This window comes from Lithobates pipiens, unplaced genomic scaffold (genome assembly GCF_037356315.1).
Source record: "Lithobates pipiens isolate NorthernLeopardFrog02 unplaced genomic scaffold, aLitPip1_a1.2 Scaffold_27, whole genome shotgun sequence".
In the NCBI taxonomy this organism is placed as follows: Eukaryota; Metazoa; Chordata; class Amphibia; order Anura; family Ranidae; genus Lithobates; species Lithobates pipiens.
This window is the reverse complement of record NW_027507788.1, coordinates 154,525,756-154,546,082: the sequence shown is the minus strand read 5'-3', so window position 1 is coordinate 154,546,082 and position 20,327 is coordinate 154,525,756. Positions and strand designations below refer to the sequence as shown.

Here is a 20,327-nt window from a genome sequence, read left to right as displayed (position 1 = left end):
AGCCTAAAGTAGTGGGCATGGGCACAAAGGATAACACTATTTAGCGTCTAGGAAAAGAATAAAATGCTAATAACAGCTTCTAGAAGCTTAAAAAAATGCTAGTGTGCATGGAGTCTCAGGCTGTATGCACACTAGAGTTTTTTTAAAGCTAAAAAAACGCTGGAAAAAAACCCACTGGTAATAGCTTTTTGTAGTAGCGTTTTAGGAGCATTTAGGAACGTTTACGTTTTATTCACGCTTTTACCGTAAAAAGGGAAGAAACACTTAAAACAACGCTATTAGTAGCATTTAGGAGTGTTTCTGCTGGAAAAACGCCTCAAGAAACTCTACAAACCAATTTTTTTCCTGCTCCTAGACGCTGAAGCTCAAAAAATGCTAATAGCCTGAAGTAGTGCGCATGGACACATAGGTGTTTTACTTAAGGCAAATAGACTGTGCACTTTGCAAAGGGCAGATACACTCTGCAAGTGTAGTTGCTCCAGAAGCTCTGCGGACTTCCATTATCCAATCATGTGCAAGCAAAAATGCTGTTTTTTTATTTTCCCTTCCACGTGATTGGGTATTCTTTCGAAAGTGAAGTTTTGCCGTATTTACAAAGCTCTGGAGCAACTGCACTTTGAAAAGTGTACAGTTTATTTGCCTTTAGTAAATGAACCCCTTAGGATAACACTATTTTCTTGCAGCAGAAAAAAAATATGCTAATAACAGCTTCTAGGAGCTTAACCACTTAAGTCTCTTTCTGAGATGTGTTGTTTACAAGTTAAACACAGTTTTTTTTGCTCGAAAATTACTTAAAACCCCCAAACATTATACATTTTTTTCTAACACCCTAGAGAATAAAATAGCGGTCGTTGCAATACTTTCTGTCACACCGTATTTGCGCAGCGGTCTTACAAGTGCACTTTTTTTGGGGAAAAAATACACTTTTTTGAATTAAATTAAAAAATAAGACAGCAGTAAAGTTAACCCAATTTTTTTTATATTGTGAAAGATAATGTTTTGCCGAGTAAATTGATACCCAACATGTCACACTTCAAAATTCCCCCCTCTCATGGAATAGCGACAAACTTTTACCTTTAAAAATCTCCATAGGCGATGTTTAAACAATTCTACAGGTTGCATGTTTTAAATTACAGAGGAGGTCTAGGGCTAGAATTATTGCTCTCGCTCTACTGATCACAGCAATACCTTGCATGTGTGGCTTGAACACCGTTTTCATATGTGGGCGCTAGTCACATATGCAATCGCTTCTGCACGTGAGCTTGTCGGGAAGGGGCGCATTTAAAAATAAATAAATAAAAATCTTATTTATTTTACATTTTTTAATACACTGTTTTTAAAACAAATAAAAATTGTGTCACTTTTATTCCTATTACAAGAAATGTAAACATCCCTTGTAAAAAAAATAAAAATAAAAAAAAAGCATGACAAGACCTCTTAAATATGAGATCTGGGGTCAAAAAGTCCCCAGATCTCATATTTACATTAAAATGCAATAAAAACCCCCCAAAAAAAAGTTTTGTGATTTAAAAAAATAGGGAAAAAAATGGCCCTTTAATAGCGTTTTGACGTCGCTTCCGTCCTGCAGTGATATGAAGACGAGTGGGGGCCATCTTCCCCTCACTCGTCTCCATACCCAGGCAGGGGACAGATGCGATCGCCTCCTCTGCTGCCGACAACATGATCTGATCGGACTTTGTCCGATTGTGTGTAGAGAATTCCGATTGGACAAAGTGCCACGCATGCTCAGATCAAATTTCTAGACCAAAGCCATTGGCTACTAGCCTGAATGTAGTCCCGTCGTAACAAAATAACATCATCACGTTACGTACGATCGGATTTTGCGACAACTTTGTCTGACCGTGTGTATGCAACACAAGTTTCGGACAAAATCCAATGGATTTTGTTGTCGGAATGTCCAACCGTGTGTACAAGGGCTAAGAAGTGACAGGTGTCCTCTTTTAGTGGATCATTCTGGTGACATACTTACATTAAGAACAATAGAGGAATCACTGTTAACGCTCACAACGTAGTTTTTATTGTTCTCTTTGAAAGTGATGGCAACTGCCAGTCCTCTATCATGCCAGGCAAGTTCTTTGTACTTTTTTAAGAAGAATATCGGTTGGCTACCTGAAAAAAAACCCAGAGATTTAATATTATAATATGGAAATAATAATATATATATATATATATATATATATATATATATATATATATATATATATATATATATATATATTATGGCAATTATGAGCTTTTAATGAGTTGTGCCAGATTTGGACTTTGGCCACTTTTTATCAATGGTTATACAACTTCTGAATACTGACATTTTAGTTTATCATCACACTCAAAGGTTTTCCAACCTCACAGCACCTAGACACGGATAGATCCCTCTTCTGTAAAAGAAAGAGGAAGCGGGCCCTTTAGTGTGAATGCCTCATGTTTGTACATTGGCATTGTGAGATATTTGTGGTAAGTTTCAGATCAGCCTGCTGAGATCTATGTTTAATATTAGAACATAGTACAGTAAAACCTTGGATTGCGAGCATAATTCGTTCCTTGTAATCCAAAGCAATTGTATATCAAAGCAAATTTCCCCATAAGAAATAATGGAAACTAAGATGATTTGTTCCACAACCATTTATTCATAAACCCTTCAGTTTATAGTCTATATAAGATTATAGCAATGGGATTGTGTTGTGTAACCATAAAATGTCCATCCACAAATGGAAGCCTCCTCAAGGGGATTAGAAGGAAAATTCAGCAGGAGCTACAGAGTAAAAAAGAGAAGAGAGGCGCCTCTAAGTGTAGCAATATGGTTACATTTAACCACTTGCCTACCGGGCACTCACACCCCCTTCCTGCCCAAGCCATTTTTCAGCTTTCAGCGCTGTTGCACTTTAAATGACAATTACGCGGTCATGCTACACTGTACCTAAACATTTTTTTTTATAATTTTATTCACACAAATAGAGCTTTCTTTTGGTGGTATTTAATCACTGCTGGATTTTTTATTTTTTACAAAAAATTTTTAAAAAAAAAGACCAAAAATTTTGACAAAAAAAAGTTTTTTTTTTTCTGACAGTAAATTTTGTAACTAGTTCATTTTTCGCCTTCACTGATGTGCGCTGATGAGGCGGCACTGATAGGCTGAACTGGTAGGCACTGATGAGACAGCACCTATGGGCACTGATGAGGTGGCACTGATGAGGAGGCACTAATATGCCACACTTATGGGTACTGATAGGTGGCACTAATATGTGGCACTGATGAGCCCTGATAGGCGGCACTGATGGGCACTGCTAGGTTGCACTGGTGGGCACTAATAGGTGGCACTGGTGGGCACTAATAGGCAGCATGGATAGGCGGCATGGATAGGCAATACTGATGGGCACTGTTGGGCATTGATGGGTGGCACTGATGGGCATTGATCGACAGTGATGGTGATGATCAGTGCCCTGATGACATTCCTACATGTTCCCCTGCGTGGAGATGCCGCTGATCGGCTCTTCTCGCCACATACTCTTTCAGTGTGAGGCGAGGAGCGCCGATTACCAGCACTTCCTTGTTTACATGTGACAGGCTGTGATTGGGCACATGGTTAAAGAGCCGCGGACGTGGCTCTTTACAGAGATCAGGGTCCCGCCGTGCCCAAGCCGCGTCCTAGCGATCGCTGCGCACCCCTGCAGGCACGCAAGAGTGACCGTTCTGGGACGCTGTTATATGACGGCGTCGCAGAACGAGAGCCGCACAGCCCGCCATCATTTGACGGTGTGCGGGCAGCAACCAGTTAATGAAGTTACAATATTTAGCAACTCATGTGGTTTATGATTTAAAACAGACACATCTAAGTATGTAGGCATCTTGGGGTAAAGCTATCCACATAGACCATCCTCCGCACCGCCAGCTCTCACTGCTGTCAGTCAGCAATCATGACCGAGAAAGCGAGGCTTGAAGCTCTCATGGAGCGCAGCGTGGAAGGGATGACATTGATGGCAGTGCGCTATGTGGACAGCTTTACCCTGGATGCCTGCATACTTTGATGTGTCTGTTTTAATCATCAACCATGTGAGTTGCTAAACGTCATACCTTCATTAAATGTAACCATATTGCTACACTTAGAGGCGCCTCTCTTCTCTTTTATACTCAGTTGTGAAGTGAGGCTACTTGTATATCAAAACATCATTCGTTTATCAAGTCAAAATTTATAAAAAAAAATTGCTTGTCTTGCTAAACACTCTCAAACCAAGTTACTCTCAATCCAAGGTTTTACTGTATATCTAAATGAATGCTTTTATCTTTTGTTGAAACAATGTTATTAGTGAGTCATACTGATTGTATCACTTAAAAGGAAGATGCCTTTAAAAAAATGGTATCACATAGCTCACAGTTTAAAATGGGACACACATACTGCACATCATCACCACTCACCCATTGGGTGCTGGTGGTAGGGGGAGGGGGGTGGAATCAGTGGTATTGGTGGGGAGGGGGGTGGAATAGTATTAATTGCAGTGCTGGGGGATGGGATGAGTAGCAGTGCAGGGGGGAGGGGGGGAGTGTGATCATTGACAGTGCTGGTGGGCACATGGGATCAGTGGTAGTGCTTGGGGAGGGGGATAACATAAGTAGCAGTCCTGGGGGGGGGGGGGGGGTTTAATAAGGGGTAGTGAATGGGCGGGGGGAAATCAGTGGCAGTACTTGGGGTGGATGTGATCAGTGGCAGTGCTGGGTGGAGATGGAATCAGTTACTTAGTTGCTGTCACCTGTCAGCCTCAGTCCGTGTCCACTCACTTCCCCTCGCCTGCATGTGGGGGGGGGGGGGGGGGGGGTGGTGCGAGAAAGAGGGAGTGGTTGAAAGAGAGAAAGGGTTAGAGCTAGAGGGTGATCAGATAGGGGTCAGAGAGAGGGGGTGAGAAAGAGGGTGTGGGGTCAGAAATAGTCCCTCCTGTGCACCTCGTCTGTGGTGTATGTGATGCTCAGTACTTTCCATAGGACATTCATTCCGGCCAGCAGCGGGCAGGGCCCATTTTCCTTCTGGGTGAGGTACTCTGCTCCACCCAGCGGATCCATTTTTATAAGTACTTAAGTACCTTATCTCTCAATTTCCCTACCTGGGTCAAATGTAATGTATTCCCAACAAGTTTTTCTTCTTTACTTTTATATTTAATTTTAAATGGTTAAGTTATCTGAATAAGTGATCATAATGAGATAAAGATTGAATTATTACATCTTCTACAGTCATACATAGAATTTTTTTTATACATTATATGTATCATTAGTTTGCATACACTTCGCCATCAAAGGGAACATATGCCCATAAAGGTCATGATGAGGGATAAAAAAAATGCCCCTTGCACCTACCATACCTCTCCAGCTACCCCAGTTATTTAAATTAATTTAAATACATTTTGATTAATTTTATTAATTTACTTGTAATCCTCTATTTAAAAACTAAAAAAAAAAACCCTATTGTTCAAATAAAAGTATTTTCTGGTTGGGAAAACGATCACTGTTTTTCCAAAACATTTATTTTCACTTCCACATTTATTATGCACTATACGTTTATTTTTTCCCATTTTTATAGATATTTCTTCTATATGTTATATTGACACATTTATATATATATTTTATTTTTATTTAATTTTTATTTTTATTCCCACATACATTTTTATTTTCATTTTTATTTTTATTTCCATTCAGGTTTTACAATTACTTTGAATATGTTTTATATATCTATATATCGTTATGCATGATCGGTATTTTATATCCCCACTGAAAGTTATGCATACTGTTAGTTAGGAACAGCGCAGTAGACAATTAAGATCAGTAAAGTTGTTGCCATAATTTTGATTTAGGCATAATTGGTCTATAGAGTGCAGTGTCCCATCCCCTGCAATTGTTAATATTAACTACTACAAAGATGCAGGTCTTATAGTTTTCCGCCTTTTCGGCACATTGTTGAGGCTTCTATAGGATTGGTAAAGAAGATACCCCCTTTTTCCCTTAACCAATATGGCATTTTAGAGCCCACGCAGGAGCGGTATGGACACTACACCCTATATACACCCTATATAAGGAGAGAGGTGTACCAATATGTCTGATGACAAAATGCGTAGGGCGTGGCCATAGGACGTACACACACTCTCTCCCAGGGGCGCAGCGAACAGTGGCACATATGTTTTGCGATTTGTAAACATCAATATTGTGAGTAGTTTTTTAATTCAATAAACTGGATGTTTTAAATATACTACACTATGGATATCCCTCTCTCTCATTTATCATCTGAATAATGCATTCACGTTGAGGAAAGTGAATTACCCAGAAAAGCATCATAAAGCGACTCAGGGGCTCACACTGTGAAGGCGCTTTCACCCCTGCAGGGGCAGGGGATCTGGTGAGTGCAAAACCATCACTTGCACGAAAAAACATACCGGGTTTTCGTTTCCAGGGATGTGCACAAGTCGCTTTTATCACGTTTTTGGACTATTATTTTTATATTTTACATATATTTTCATTTTTTTATATATTTTCATATATATATATATATATATATATATATATATATATATATATATATATATATATATATAATATTTTATTTTTTATATATTTAATGCTGGGCACCAGTCACTTTATTGGATTTACAACCATTTACTTATTTATTCACTGCCACTATTGCTTCTCTGTTGTGCATTTTTTCTCTTTTTTCTTTCTTCACATATATGCAAGTGTAGAGGTACATATACATATATGTATGTTTTTTTGTATTAACACTTTACTGAATTTCTAACACTGATTAGTGGGCCCAACACCACACAGAGGTTCTAACACTTAACTCATTTTTCACTACTATTTTTATCTAATTTTTCGCTTTAATTTTTGTTCATTCCAATGACCTCACCGAACACCCTTTCTATATTTCTTTCTATAATTTCTTATAGTTTATTATCCAATTAGGATAAATTAATTTCTGGTGGTCAAGGCACTACACAGATTCTGATATAGTTGGCCTTACAAGATTTTGGAAAAAGTCACCAACAAATACATCTTAGGGCCCAACAGTTCTTTTTTTTTCTTTTTTTCCTTAATATTAGTGGATAAAACATATCTTTTTGGTTTGGGTTTATATTCCCTTGTTTCTGCACTTCTTGAGGTATAGCGCCACGTCTACCTACACCTTTCCCATGGATCCATTTTTATGTAATAGACCGCCGGTAGCAGTCCCTGGCTGCCTGCACCTCCGGCCGGTCCTCAGGTTACCCCCAATCCACCTGTCCTATGGGCCACTGTCAGAGCTGGGAATGGAGAGGAGGGTGGGTAGCAGTCCCTGGCTGCATGACCGCCTGCCGGTCTTTGGGGGGCCCCAATTCGCCTGTCTTATGAGCCGCTGTCAGAGCTGGGAGTGGAGAGGAGGTTGGAGGAATACAGGCTCTGGCTGGTGCTGCCGCATCGGGTATGCTGCACCTGCTGCTCCTCACCACTCCGGTCTCCCGGGCTCTCGCTTCTCCCTTATCCCGCTGGCACTGGTCCAGGGCTCCCCATGACAAGAAGCTCAAGGGGCAGATGTTTTGGGCCCCTCAACAATGACTGGGCCCTGGGCAGCTGCCCCTTTTGCCCCGCGTTAAAGGTGGCCCTTGCGACAGTTATATATTTTCTCAGTACATGTTGTCTTTAGCTCTGTGCAATTACGCAATTTTTTTCTACAATTTAGCCATGGTGCTTAATATACACATATGTGTGCATCTTAAAGCGGAGGTCCACCCTAAAGTGGACCTTCTGCTCATTGGAACCCTCCCCCCCTCCGGTGCCACAATTGTCACCTTTCAAGGGGGAGGGGGGTGCAGGTACCTGTACAGTACAGGTATCTGCACCCACTTCCGGTGTAGATTCTGCAGAAGGTACGCCCCTTTCCGCAGAATCTACGCCCCTTTCCGAAGGTCCCCCGCTGCCTGCTGGGAAACACACGGATCCCAGAGACAGCGGGGACCATCCTTATTGCGCAGCGCGACTCGCGCATGCGCAGTAGGGAACTGGGAAATTAAGCTGAAAGGCTCCACTTCCTGATTCCCATACCCAAGATGGCGGCAGCAGCACCCGAGAGACGATCGAGAGATCGGCTTCGGGTGCCGACATCGCGGGCGCGCTGGGCGGGTAAGTGTCATTATTTTAAAAGTCAGCAGCTGCAGTATTTGTAGCTCCTGGCTTTTAAAAAAAAAAAAAACAGTGGACTTCCGGCGGACTCCCGCTTTAAGGAGACACTGTGACTATGCTTATTCATGGCAAGACAACAGTCCCCTATCTTTGGTTCACATGAATTCTAATTACAACCAAAAAACATGTTAGAAATAAAGTAATGCTTACCATCAGGTTCTTCTTCAGTTCTACAAGCTTGAAAAGCTGCAAAGCATTTCTCCGGATATGGAATTAATATTTGATTGAAGATATTTTTTAAATTGCAAGGAATACTTTCACTGGATCCACACTTAAATGCATCCACTTCATCTGTAAACACCAAATAATTTAATGTCAATGTCATATAGATAAAAACACATATAAGTGCAGCGCTTTAAAAGCATGAGAGAAAGTAACTCAATAGAAATTCAGAGTAAAGAGTCCAATAAGTGCAGATTCCAGACTAAAAATGCTGTGAGATCCTCTACCGACAGCAATGCACACACTGACTCTTACCATCAGGGGTGGACCACTACATACAGAAGTCAAATGTGCTTATTACAACTCCCAATCAGCAATCTTTCAAGATGTAAAGGACTCCACTTCAGATGGACTTCAAGGCATGCAGGGTTCAGGAATAGGGAAAAAAAACAAACACTTCATTGTGTAGTATTCATGGCATCCAATTGTATTAAAATCCAGCAAACACTCACCAAATTCAGGGACGCCTGTATGACAAAGCACATTAAGTGGATCTGGATCATTTGACACTGCCACACACAGAGGTCAGCCATCTTGATGGTTGGAAACATTCTTTTGTAATACTAATTTACATGCAAGATTTTATCTGACCATTGGTGAGTGTTTTTTTCTGGGTTTTAATAAATTATTTGCCTATTCCTGATCCCTGCAAGCCTTGAGGTCCATCTGAGTCCTACATCGTGAAATATTGCTGATACCAGGTGTTCTTTGGGTGTTGTAACGAGCATGTTTAACCGCTGTATGTAGTGATCCACCCCGATGGTAGGGGGCAGTGTGTGCATTGCTTTCTGTGGAGGATTTCTCACAGAATTTTTAGTATGGAGTCTGCTCCCTGATGCGGTGTCAGAATATTGCAGACCATTGCTTTGGAGTGCTTATTCTCCTGATGCCTGTTTGACTCAGTGCTGATGGCATTGGAGTCCATGAATGGTAAGCCTACTTAACCCTGTGGTGATCTATTAAATAAACACTTTATGGCAGGGGTCTCAAGCTGGTGACCCCCCAGCTGTTGTAGAACTACAATTCCCATGAGCCATTGCAAGGCTGACAGTTACAAGCCTGACTCCCAAAGGCAGAGGCGTGATGGGACTTGTAGTTCCGCAACAGCTGGAGGGCCACCGGTTTGAGACCATTGCTTTATGGTTTCCCATCACAACAATCAAGTTGACCACCAGTGGCATTTCTTATAGTTGGTGACCAGGTTTGCACACATCTCAGGAGGGATTTTGGTCCACTCTTCTTTACAGATCTACTCTAAATCCATAAGGTTTCTTGGCTGTTTCTTGGCAACTCGAAGTTTCCAGCTCCCTCCATAAATTTTCTTTAGGATTAAAGTCTGGAGACTGGCAAGGCCATGACCTTAATGTGCTTCTTTTTGAGCCACTCCTTTGTTACCTTGGAGCATAGGCGTGCGCAGCCTTTTGCCTTTGGGTGTGCACCCCAAAGCTCAAACACACATGCGTGTGTGTGTGTATATATATATATATATATATATATATATAAATATATTTACACTATATTACTAAAAGTACTGGGGTGCATGCCTTTACAGACACATGAATTTTAATGGCATCCCAGTCTTAGTGCGTAGGGTTCAATATTGAGTTGGCCCACCCTTTGCAGCTATAACAGGTTCAACTCTTCTGGGAAGGCTGTCCACAAGATTTAGGAGTGTGCCTATGGGGATGTTTAACCATTTTTCCAATAATGCATTTGTGAGGTCAGATACTGATGTTGGGTGAGAAGGCCTGGCTCACAGTCTCCACTCTAATGCGAAGGCCTGTCAAGTTCCTCTACCCCAAACTCATCCATGTCTTTATGGACCTTGCTTTGTGCACTGGTCCAAATCATTTGGTGGAGCGGGGGCGATTATGGTGGGGGGGGGGGTTGTTTTTCAGTGGTTGGGCTTGGTCCCTTAGTTCCAGTGAAGGGAACTCTTAAGGCTTCAGCATACCAAGACATCTGGGACAATTTCATGCTCCCAAATTTGTGGGAACAATTTGTGGGATGGCCCCTTCCTGTTCCAACATGACTACACATCAGTGCACAAAGCAAGGTCCATAAAGACATGGACTTAGCAAGGATGGCAAAAAATTAACTTCAAGTGCAAAAATTCACATTATAACAATAACTAAAACATATAGAATTAAGTGTAACAATCTAAAAAATAAAAATTCCAAAGTGCTATAAGCGTGTGAACCTCCCAACTAAACAGTTGTTGTTGCACTTGAAGTTAATTTGTATTGCAATTATCTGTAGAGGGGTTTCCACCATCCTTGCTTTAAAAAAATTATATCTTATTCTCATTTTGATGTGTATTACATGTGAAATCACATATCACTGGAATTATTGCACTTGAAGTTAATCTGTATGGCAAATATCTATAGGAGGAGTTTCCACCATCCCTGCTAAGTTTCATTTTCATGTCTTTTTTCAGTCTGATGTGTATTATATGTGATGCTACATATCACAGAGACAGATATTGTGGGAATATTGAAGTTTATTGAGATTTCCAAACATTAGAGGGTTCCGCCATTATTGTTAAGTTGTTGATTTGTAAGTTAGCGCTGCACTTTTTTTTTTTTTTTGTGGTGTGGCAGTGCTTAGCGGCAGGCCTTTTATTGACACTTTTTTTATTTTACATCCAGTAGTTTATTGTAAATAGTAGTGTGGTGATTACCTATTATACTAATGATGGGCAGGTGGCATTAATCACCATCAACAGATTTCAGTTGTGCCGCCCCCCAGGCCGGCCCCCCATGGACAATGTGCCTGGCTGCTGAGTTAATTTCCCCATCCCTGCACTCAGTGCACTGATTGGCAGCACTGATGGGCAGCACTCATGGGCACTGATTAGCAGCACTGATGTTCACTGATTGATGGCATTGGTTGGCACTGATAGGGGGCAGTGATAGGCAACACTGATTGGCAGCTCTGATGGGCACTGATAGGCAGCACAGATAAGCAGCGCTGATGGGCACTGATTAGTACTGATAGGTATCACCGATTGGCACTGATAGGCAGCACTGATAGATTGAATTGGTTGGCACTGATTGGCACTGACAGGTAGCACTGATTGGCACAACCAGGTAGCACTGATTGGCACTGATTGGTGGCATTGGTTGGCATTGGCAGGTGGCACTGATAGGCACTGACAGGTGGCACTGGTTGGCACTGACAGGTGGCACTGATTGACACTGATAGGTGGCATTGGTTGACATTGGCAGGTGGAACTGATAGGCACTGACAGGTGGCACTGGTTGGCACTGACAGGTGGCACAGATAGGCACTGAAATGGTGGCACTGGTTGACACTGACAGGTGGCATTGGTTGGCACTGATTGCCACTGACAGCTGGCACTGATTGGTGATATTGGTTGGCACTGACTGGCACTGACAGGTTGCACTGATAGGTGCCATTGGTTGGCATTGATTGGCACTGACAGGTGGCATTGATTGGTACTGATAGAGGGGAGGGGGCGTTTCACATTGAGCAGATCGCCAGGCTTGTAAGAGCCACTAAGTTTTTGTTAAACTGTCATGTAATGTCACTGCTTGCAGAGAACAGCTGTCAAAACTTGGCGGTGATGTCGGGGTGGGGGGAATCAAACAGCTATCATACACTAGCCATGGGATAGGGGCTGGACAGGCTGCTCCGTGTTTGTGGCTCCGCCCCTTTCTGTTAGCTCTCAAACACCAGGGCTGCTTGAGAAAGGGTCGGGGCCACATACACGGAGTGGCCCGCCCAGCCCCATCCCGCTGGCTGGTGTATGATAGCTGATGGAAAGGGGGCGGAGCCACATACACGGAGCTGCCCACCCAGCCCCTATTCCATGTCTTGTGTTTGATAGGCTAGCTGTTTGGTCCCACCCACCTCGACATCACCGCAGAGTTTTGGCAGCTAGTCTCTGCAAGCAGTGCAGCACATGACAGATTAACGCACTTAGTGGCTCTTGGGTGTCCTTTTATGAAACTGAGATCAGCGGCAAGACTCGGGTTATTACCAGTGTATGAAACTGAGGTAATCAGCGGAGAACATCTTCTCCACTGATTATTGCATCACAGTGAGAATCTGTAACTGACTGTCACAGAAACGGCCAGTTTGTGAAGGTGCGATCTCGGCACCTCACTGGCGATCTGTGACAGAATTCTCACTTTCTGATTCACCATTAGGGATGAGCCGAACACCCCCCGGTTCGGTTCGCACCAGAACTTTCGAACGGACCCCGCGTTCGTAACGAACGTTAGAACCCCATTGAAGTCTATGGGACTCGAACGTTCGAAATGGAAAGTGCTAATTTTAACGGCTGATATGCAAGATACTGTCCTAAAAAGGGTTTGGGGACCTGACTCCTGCCTCAGGGGACATGGGTCAATGCAAAAAAAAGTTTTAAAAGCGGACGTTTTGGCGGGAGCACTGATTTTAATGACGATTAAAGTGAAAAAAAAAAATGAAATATTCCTTTAAATATGGTGCCTGGGGGGTGTCTGTAGTATGCCTGTGAAGTGCCACGTGTTTCCCGTGTTTAGAACAGTCCCTGCACAAAATGACATTAAACGGAAATAACACCATTTAAAACTGCTTGCGGTTTTAATGTTATATCTGGTTCCTGCAATATGGTTGAAAATCATTCAGAAAAATGGCATGGGTACCCTCCCTGCCCATTACCAGCCTATTTGGGTCTTGTACGCATATTAAGGTGAACCCCGTACCCATATTAAAAAAAGGAAATGTGTGTGGCCCCCAGGCCCTATATACTCAGAACAGCAGTATACAGGCGGTGCAAACAAGACAGGGACTGTGTAGGTTTGTTGTGTTAAGTTGAATCTGTTTGTAATTTTCAACTGGTACATTTTTAAAGTGTAGCTCCAGTCAAAAAAACTATTTTTAAGCTTTTTGGAAAACATAGGGAAGGGTTATCACCCCTGTATAATTTGTTTTGTCGTCCATCTTTTTTCATCTCACTTGCTGTTGTCTCCTTCCGTTTGCAAGTAGGAGATGTTTGTAAATTGGATGTTTGAAAGTAGGGGCCTGCCCTATATGCTCTGCAGAAATGGCGGAACAAGGTGTTGGTTTTGCCACAACATTGTAAGCCCTCAAAGTGACTCTTGGTGGGCGCTGGAGCGCCCTGCTGTGAACGATTATATCAAGAATTGTAATTACATGCCATTGTTGAACAGTGGTAGAAAAATTGACCTTTGGTGGTTGTGGTGCTGGTGCCACAACACTATAAGTCCTCACCGTTACTCTGGGTGGGCACAGGAAGGGGCCCTCCTGTGAAATATTATATCAAGAATTGTAATTACATGTCCCTGTTAAACAGAGGCAGAAAAATTGGGCCTTAGGCACTGGTGCCATCACACTGCAACCTCTGCCATATACTCTAGTTTTATTGCAGGAATTAGCCCTGCTGCAAAGCATTGCATCAAAAATTGTACTTAAACGCCCCTGTTAAACAGGGGCAGAAAAATTGGGCCTTAGGCACTGGTGCCATCACACTGCAACCTCTGCCATATACTCTAGTTTTATTGCAGGAATTAGCCCTGCTGCAAAGCATTGCATCAAAAATTGTACTTAAACACCCCTGTTAAACAGGGGCAGAAAAATTGGGCCTTAGGCACTGGTGCCATCACACTGCAACCTCTGCCATATACTCTAGTTTTATTGCAGGAATTAGCCCTGCTGCAAAGCATTGCATCAAAAATTGTACTTAAACGCCCCTGTTAAACAGGGGCAGAAAAATTGGGCTGCTGGCATCACCCAGAACCAAAAATGTTCTTCCAACATATCAGCGGAGGAGGAAGAGGATAGACAATCAACATAACAGGACAGTCACTCAGCATCAGCATAGGCAGTCTTGAAGGGATGTGGTATTTCAAAAAAAAATTATTCGGTTACATCAGCTTCGGGTGCTTGGTAGCTGTGGGTGATCCAAGACTGATTCATCTTGATGAAGGTCAGTCGATCAACTGATTCGGTGGACAGGCGCACCCTGTGATCGGTAACGAAGCCACCAGCAGCACTGAAGGTGCGTTCCGAAAGAATGCTGGATGCAGGACAGGCCAGTAGCTCAATTGCATACTGTGCAAGCTCTGGCCAGTGATCCATCCTCAAGACCCAGTAAGCCAGAGGATTTTCAGTGGGAAAGGTGTCCAAGTCTGACCTTGCCCCTAGGTATTCCTGCACCATGTAAATTAGACGCTGGCGATGGGTGCTGGAACCAATCATACCTTGGGGCTGCGGACTAAAAAATTGTCTGAAAGCATCAGTCAGCCGGCCACCTTCTCCACCGCTCCTTCTGACTGATGCCTCAGCAACACGTTGTCCAGGACCAGGAGTTTGTGACCTCCCAGTCTCTGGGAACGCGTTGCACAGAGCTTTCTGCAAGGCCTCCCGGAGATGTCTCATCCTCTGCTCCCTCTGCGATGGCAAGATAAGGTCGGCAACCTTACCCTTGTACTGTGGATCAAGGAGAGTGGCCAGCCAGTAATGGTCCCTCTCCTTGATCCGAAGAATACGAGGATCCTTCCGCAGGCTTTGCAGGATCAGGGAGGCCATGCAGCGTAGGTTAGCTGAGGCATTCGGTCCGGAGTCCTCTGGGTCACTAAGGACAACATGATCCGCAGCTACCTCCTCCCAGCCACGTACAAGTCCACGTGTTTCTTGGGACTGTAAATCATCCCTATAAGACTGCTGCTGCTGATGCTGATGCTGAGTGCCAGCCTCCACCTCCATGCTGACACAATCATCCTCCTCCTCCTCTTCCTCCTCCTCACCCTCTTCCTGTGTGATGGGTGGCACAGCAGGAACACTGTCTGGATAAAGGGGGCCTTGAGAGGCAAGGAAGTCCTCCTCTTCCTGCCTCTGTTCTGCCTCAAGTGCCCTGTCCATTATTCCACGCAGCATATGCTCCAAGAGGTGGACAAGAGGTACAGTGTCACTGATGCATGCACTGTCACTGCTCACCATCCTTGTGGCCTCCTCAAACGGTGACAGGACAGTGCATGCATCCCTGATCATGCCCCACTGGCGTGGTGAGAAAAAACCAAGCTCCCCTGACCCTGTCCTGGTGCCGTAGTCGCACAGGTACTCATTGATGGCCCTCTGCTGCGTGTGCAGCCGCTGCAGCATGGCCAATGTTGAGTTCCATCTGGTTGGCATGTCACATATAAGGCGGTTCTTGGGCAGGTTCAACTCCTTTTGGAGCTCAGCCAGCCGAGCACAGGCATTAAATGATCGGCGGAAATGCACACAGACTCTCCTGGCCTGTTTCAGGACATCCTGTAAGCCGGGGTACCTGCCCAAGAACCGCTGCACCACCAGGTTAAGGACGTGAGCTACACAGGGCTAATGGGTCAGTTGTCCCTGTCGGAGGGCGGAGAGGAGGTTGGTGCCATTGTCGCAAACCACCATTCCTGGCTTAAGCTGGCGTGGCGTCAACCACCTCTCGGCCTGCCCCTGCAGAGCTGACAAAACATCCGCCCCAGTGTGGCTCCTGTCCCCCAAACAAACCAGCGCAAGCACGGCATGGCATCGTTTTGCCTGCGTACTTGCGTAGCCCCTGCAACGCCTACGGAGCACCGCTGGTTCTGAGGACAGAGCACTGGAAGAGGCCATGGAGGAAGAAGAAGAGGAGGGGGTGGAGGAGAGAGGTGTGTCACAACCAATAGTAGCATTTTGGAGGCGTGGTGGCGGAACAACCTCCAACACTACTGCACCTTGTCCTGCATCCTTCCCAGCAGCCAGAAGAGTGACCCAATGGGCCGTGAAAGACAGGTAACGTCCCTGTCCATGCCTGCTGGACCATGAGTCAGCGGTAATATGCACCTTACCGCTGACCGCCCTGTCCAGCGAGGCAAGAACATTGCCTTCCACATGCCGGTAGAGAGCCGGAATCGCCTTCCGTGAGAAAAAGTGGCGTTTGGGGACCTGCCACTGAGGAACCGCACATTGTACAAACTCACGGAAGGGGGCCGAGTCTACCAACTGAAAAGGCAGCAGTTGAAGTGCTAGCAATTTAGCCAAGCTAGCATTCAACCGCTGGGCATGTGGATGGCTGGGAGTAAATTTCTTCCGCCGGTCCAGCAGCTGGGGCAGGGACATTTGCCTGCTATAATCGGGCGTGGATGTACCACTAGCAGAGTTCCCGGAAGCACTTGGCTGTGACACACCTAATTCTACACCTTCATTCCTCTCAGAGCAGGTTTCAGAGAGGACTGAAGGTCTAGTGGGGTTGGAGATGCCAGCTGATGAGGAGCAAGGAGAGGTCCGCTTTGTTCTTTGGTGTGGGTCTTTGAGGTATGCTTGCCAACGAGCTGCATGGCAGGTCAACATATGTCTGGTCAAGCATGTGGTGCCCAAGCGGCTGATGTTTTGGCCACGTGAGATACGCTTGAGACATATGTTGCAAATAGCAGCGGTGCGATCTGATGCACTCGTCTCAAAAAAGGCCCACACCAAAGAACTTTTAGAATAACGCGCAGAGGAAGCGCTCTGCGCAGGCGGAGCTCTGCGGTGTGATTCAGACGGTGTGCTGCCCCTAAGCTGGCCCCCGGAGGGCATCCTGCCTCGTTGGACATGTGCCTCCTCCTCCTCCTCCTCCTCCTCCTCCTCCCTCCTTCCAGGCACCCACGTGGAGTCAGTGCCCTCATCATCCCCTCCCTCTTCATCGCTGTAGCAAACCTGGCAGTATGCTGCAGCTTGTGGAACATGACTGCCAGATTGCTGTGCTTCTTGAGCATCCTCTCTCTCTGCGCTCACGCTACTGCCTTCCTCTAGCTGAGTGTCATCATCAGAGCCCACCAAACACTGGGCATCCTCCTGGAGCATGTACCCAACACTGTGCTTAAAGAGTTCAGGAGACTCCTCAGGAGGACGTGGTGGGTCTAGGGAAGGAGTCACTGATGATGACATTGAGAGGAGGGACGACGATGTGTTGGCAGCTGCTTTTCTACTACCCTGAGACTGGGTGAGAGAGGATGAGGAGGATGAAGAGGGCTTGGTCATCCACTCTACCAAGTCGTTGGCATGTTGTGGTTCAACATGTCCAGCTGCAGAAAAGAAGGACAAGCATGTCCCATGGCCACGTGCTGATGACAATGCACCGCGTTCACGACCAGCACTGTTGTCTCTAGACACAGAGCCTGCTTGCCCTCTTTTATCGGCTCGCGCCTGTCTGCCTCTCCTTGCTGGCCTTCCAGACATGGTAATGGCCTGAAGGGAGTTGGGTAAAACAGTAGTTGGGTAGTTTATATTGTGCTGGAGGCACACAACACCCACTAACTCCTGCAGATGCCTTTTTTATAGAACAGCAGAGTTAAAGGGGTATATACAGATGTATACTGTGCTGTGCTGGAAGCACACACAACTTCCAATAACTCCTGCAGATGACAATCGGGCCCAAATAGAGAACAGCTATGTAGGTGGATTATAGCGGTATGTACTGGGTACAGAGCACGCACACAGCACGCACTATCTCCTGAGTGACACTACTGACTGCAAGCTCTATTGTTAAAGATGGACCACTAGCTATATAGGTGAGGTGAATATCACGGTGTATACTGCGGTCAGGGCACGCAGACAATAACCAGAAAACAGCAGAGTTAAAGGGGTATATACAGATGTATACTGTGCTGTGCTGGAAGCACACACAACTTCCAATAACTCCTGCAGATGACAATTGGGCTCAAATAGAGAACAGCTATGTAGGTGTATATAGTGGTATGTACTGGGTACAGAGCACGCAGACAGCACGCACTAACACTACTGACTGCAAGCTCTATTATTAAAGCTAGATCACTAGCTATATAGGTGAGGTGAATATAGTGGTGTATACTGCGGTCAGGGCACAGACAGTAACCACTACACAAGAGCAAGATAGTAAATCAGACAAAAACGATTGGTGTGTAACTGTGTTGAAGGTACACAGAACACCCACTGCTTCAGACGCCAACACACTACACGAGGCCGCCGCTATGGCGGCCTTATATAGTGTGGGGCGTGCACTACACAGCCTGAGCTATGATTGGCCACAGGCAGGATGCCTGTGGCCAACCATGGCTCTCCTCGCTGCTAGCGCTGCGATTGGCCAAGCATGCGGGGTCACAGTGCATGCTTGGCCAATCGTGAGACAGCAATGCATTGCGCCATCGCAGTGCATTTTGGGCCACACGAATTTTGCCGCGAACGGCCCAAACGTTCGGAATTCGGCGAACGCACGAACGACCGATGTTCGAGTCGAACTTGCGTTCGACTCGAACACGAAGCTCATCCCTATTCACCATCTCAGAGGTGGAGAATCAGAGAGAGAAGTGCGAAGCTGGCTGAGTATTCTGGAGGAAGCAGGAGTCTTTTGACTTCCTTCTTTCACCCACAAGCAGCCATACAGTCAAAGCACATCTTCGCCACCATTACATACCCCAAAACCAGCAGGTTAGCAATCTATAGTGTGTGTATATATATATATATAGTATTTATCTGCGTATAACATGCGTTGGCGTATAACATGCACCCCAAGTTTAGGAGGGACTTTTAAAGAAAAAAACTTTTAGCAGGGAAGTTTAAGGAAAAAAACTTACATTTAAATGCCTATAAATGCAGCCTTATCAGTGTCATTTGCAGCCTTGTTAGTCATTTGCAGCCTTGTCAGTGTCTTTTGCAGGCTTGCCTTTTAAAAATGGCGCCACTGAGATACAGAGCGGATGTCCTGTGTATCTCGATGCCGCTCGGTAGCTCTCGGTCGTTCTCGGCTATTTTTGGCCATTCTCTGCGGCTTTCCGAAAGCCACCGAGTGCGGGCAAAAATGGGTGAAAGCCGCCGAGAATGGCAGAGAAGCTGACAATCGGCAGGGGATCGGCGTATCTCTCTCTCTCTCTCTCTGTCTCTCTCTCTATATATATATATATATATATATATATATATATATATATATATATATATATATATATATATATATATATATATATATATATAGAGAGAGAGAGAGAGAGAGAGAGAGATAGATATTATTCTACCTGCATTTAAATGCTATTATTTATGTCATTTTTATATAATTTTTAATTTATTAGTAAATAAAATTTTGTAAACCCTGAAATATGGCTTTACCCATGGCATGTTCTATTACAGTTATACGGGTGTTTATCAATTATGAAATATATTTTATTTTAATTTATTAATAAAAATTTATACTTGTATACTTTATTGTAGACAGCGGCGCGCAGGCGCACTGGGCAGGCCATAGATCACGGCGATATGCCGTGAGTGTCGGCTCCCGTGCACATGCGCGGGAGTGACGTCATCGTTGCTCCGGCGAATCACAGCGCCAGAGCAGCGAGACCCGGAAGTCACTCCGGGATCCATGGCAGTGGCGGACATGAAGATGGAGGACTGCCTCGGGGGCTTCGCTCTCAGGTAAGTTATTCATAATGAGCTAGTATGCTATGCATACTAGCTCATTATGCCTTTGCCTTGCTTTTTTTTTTTTTCCAATGGGTTTACAACCACTTATATTGATAAAAACAATGCTTTTTAATAGTTAGGTTAATGTATATTAAGTAGGGGGAATTTAACCTTATTATTTTATTAATATGTTGGGGACACGCTCTGTGATCGGCGAGTCTACGAGACTCGACTGATGACGGATCCGAGCAAGGGGTCGATCCCGACCCCTTACCACGTGATCAGCTGTCAGCCAATGAAAGCTGATCATGTGATACAACGGAACCGGTAATCAGGTATTTTTCTTCCGCGCGAGGATAAAAAAAAAAGAGCCGATCACCAGCGGCCGTGATCGGGACATCAGTCCCGATCACGGGCAGCTTACCAGTGCCCACCTGCCCCCTGCCAGTGCCACCTCAGGAATAAATAAGTGCCCCCATCAGTGCCACCCAGCAGTG

General features: G+C 44.8%; 1 protein-coding gene across 2 annotated transcripts in view; it reads right to left on the bottom strand.

The window, feature by feature from the left end:
• Window positions 1–20,327, bottom strand: part of LOC143934249 (interleukin-18-like) — an 85,203-nt gene that overhangs the window by 3,798 nt on the left and 61,078 nt on the right. For both annotated transcript variants that reach the window (XM_077457700.1, XM_077457701.1), the window contains 2 exons: window positions 8,362–8,502; window positions 1,991–2,130 (listed from right to left, as the gene is read on the bottom strand). In XM_077457700.1, the coding sequence (XP_077313826.1) occupies window positions 1,991–2,130; window positions 8,362–8,502 (281 nt within the window). The remainder of the gene's footprint in view (window positions 1–1,990; window positions 2,131–8,361; window positions 8,503–20,327) is intronic.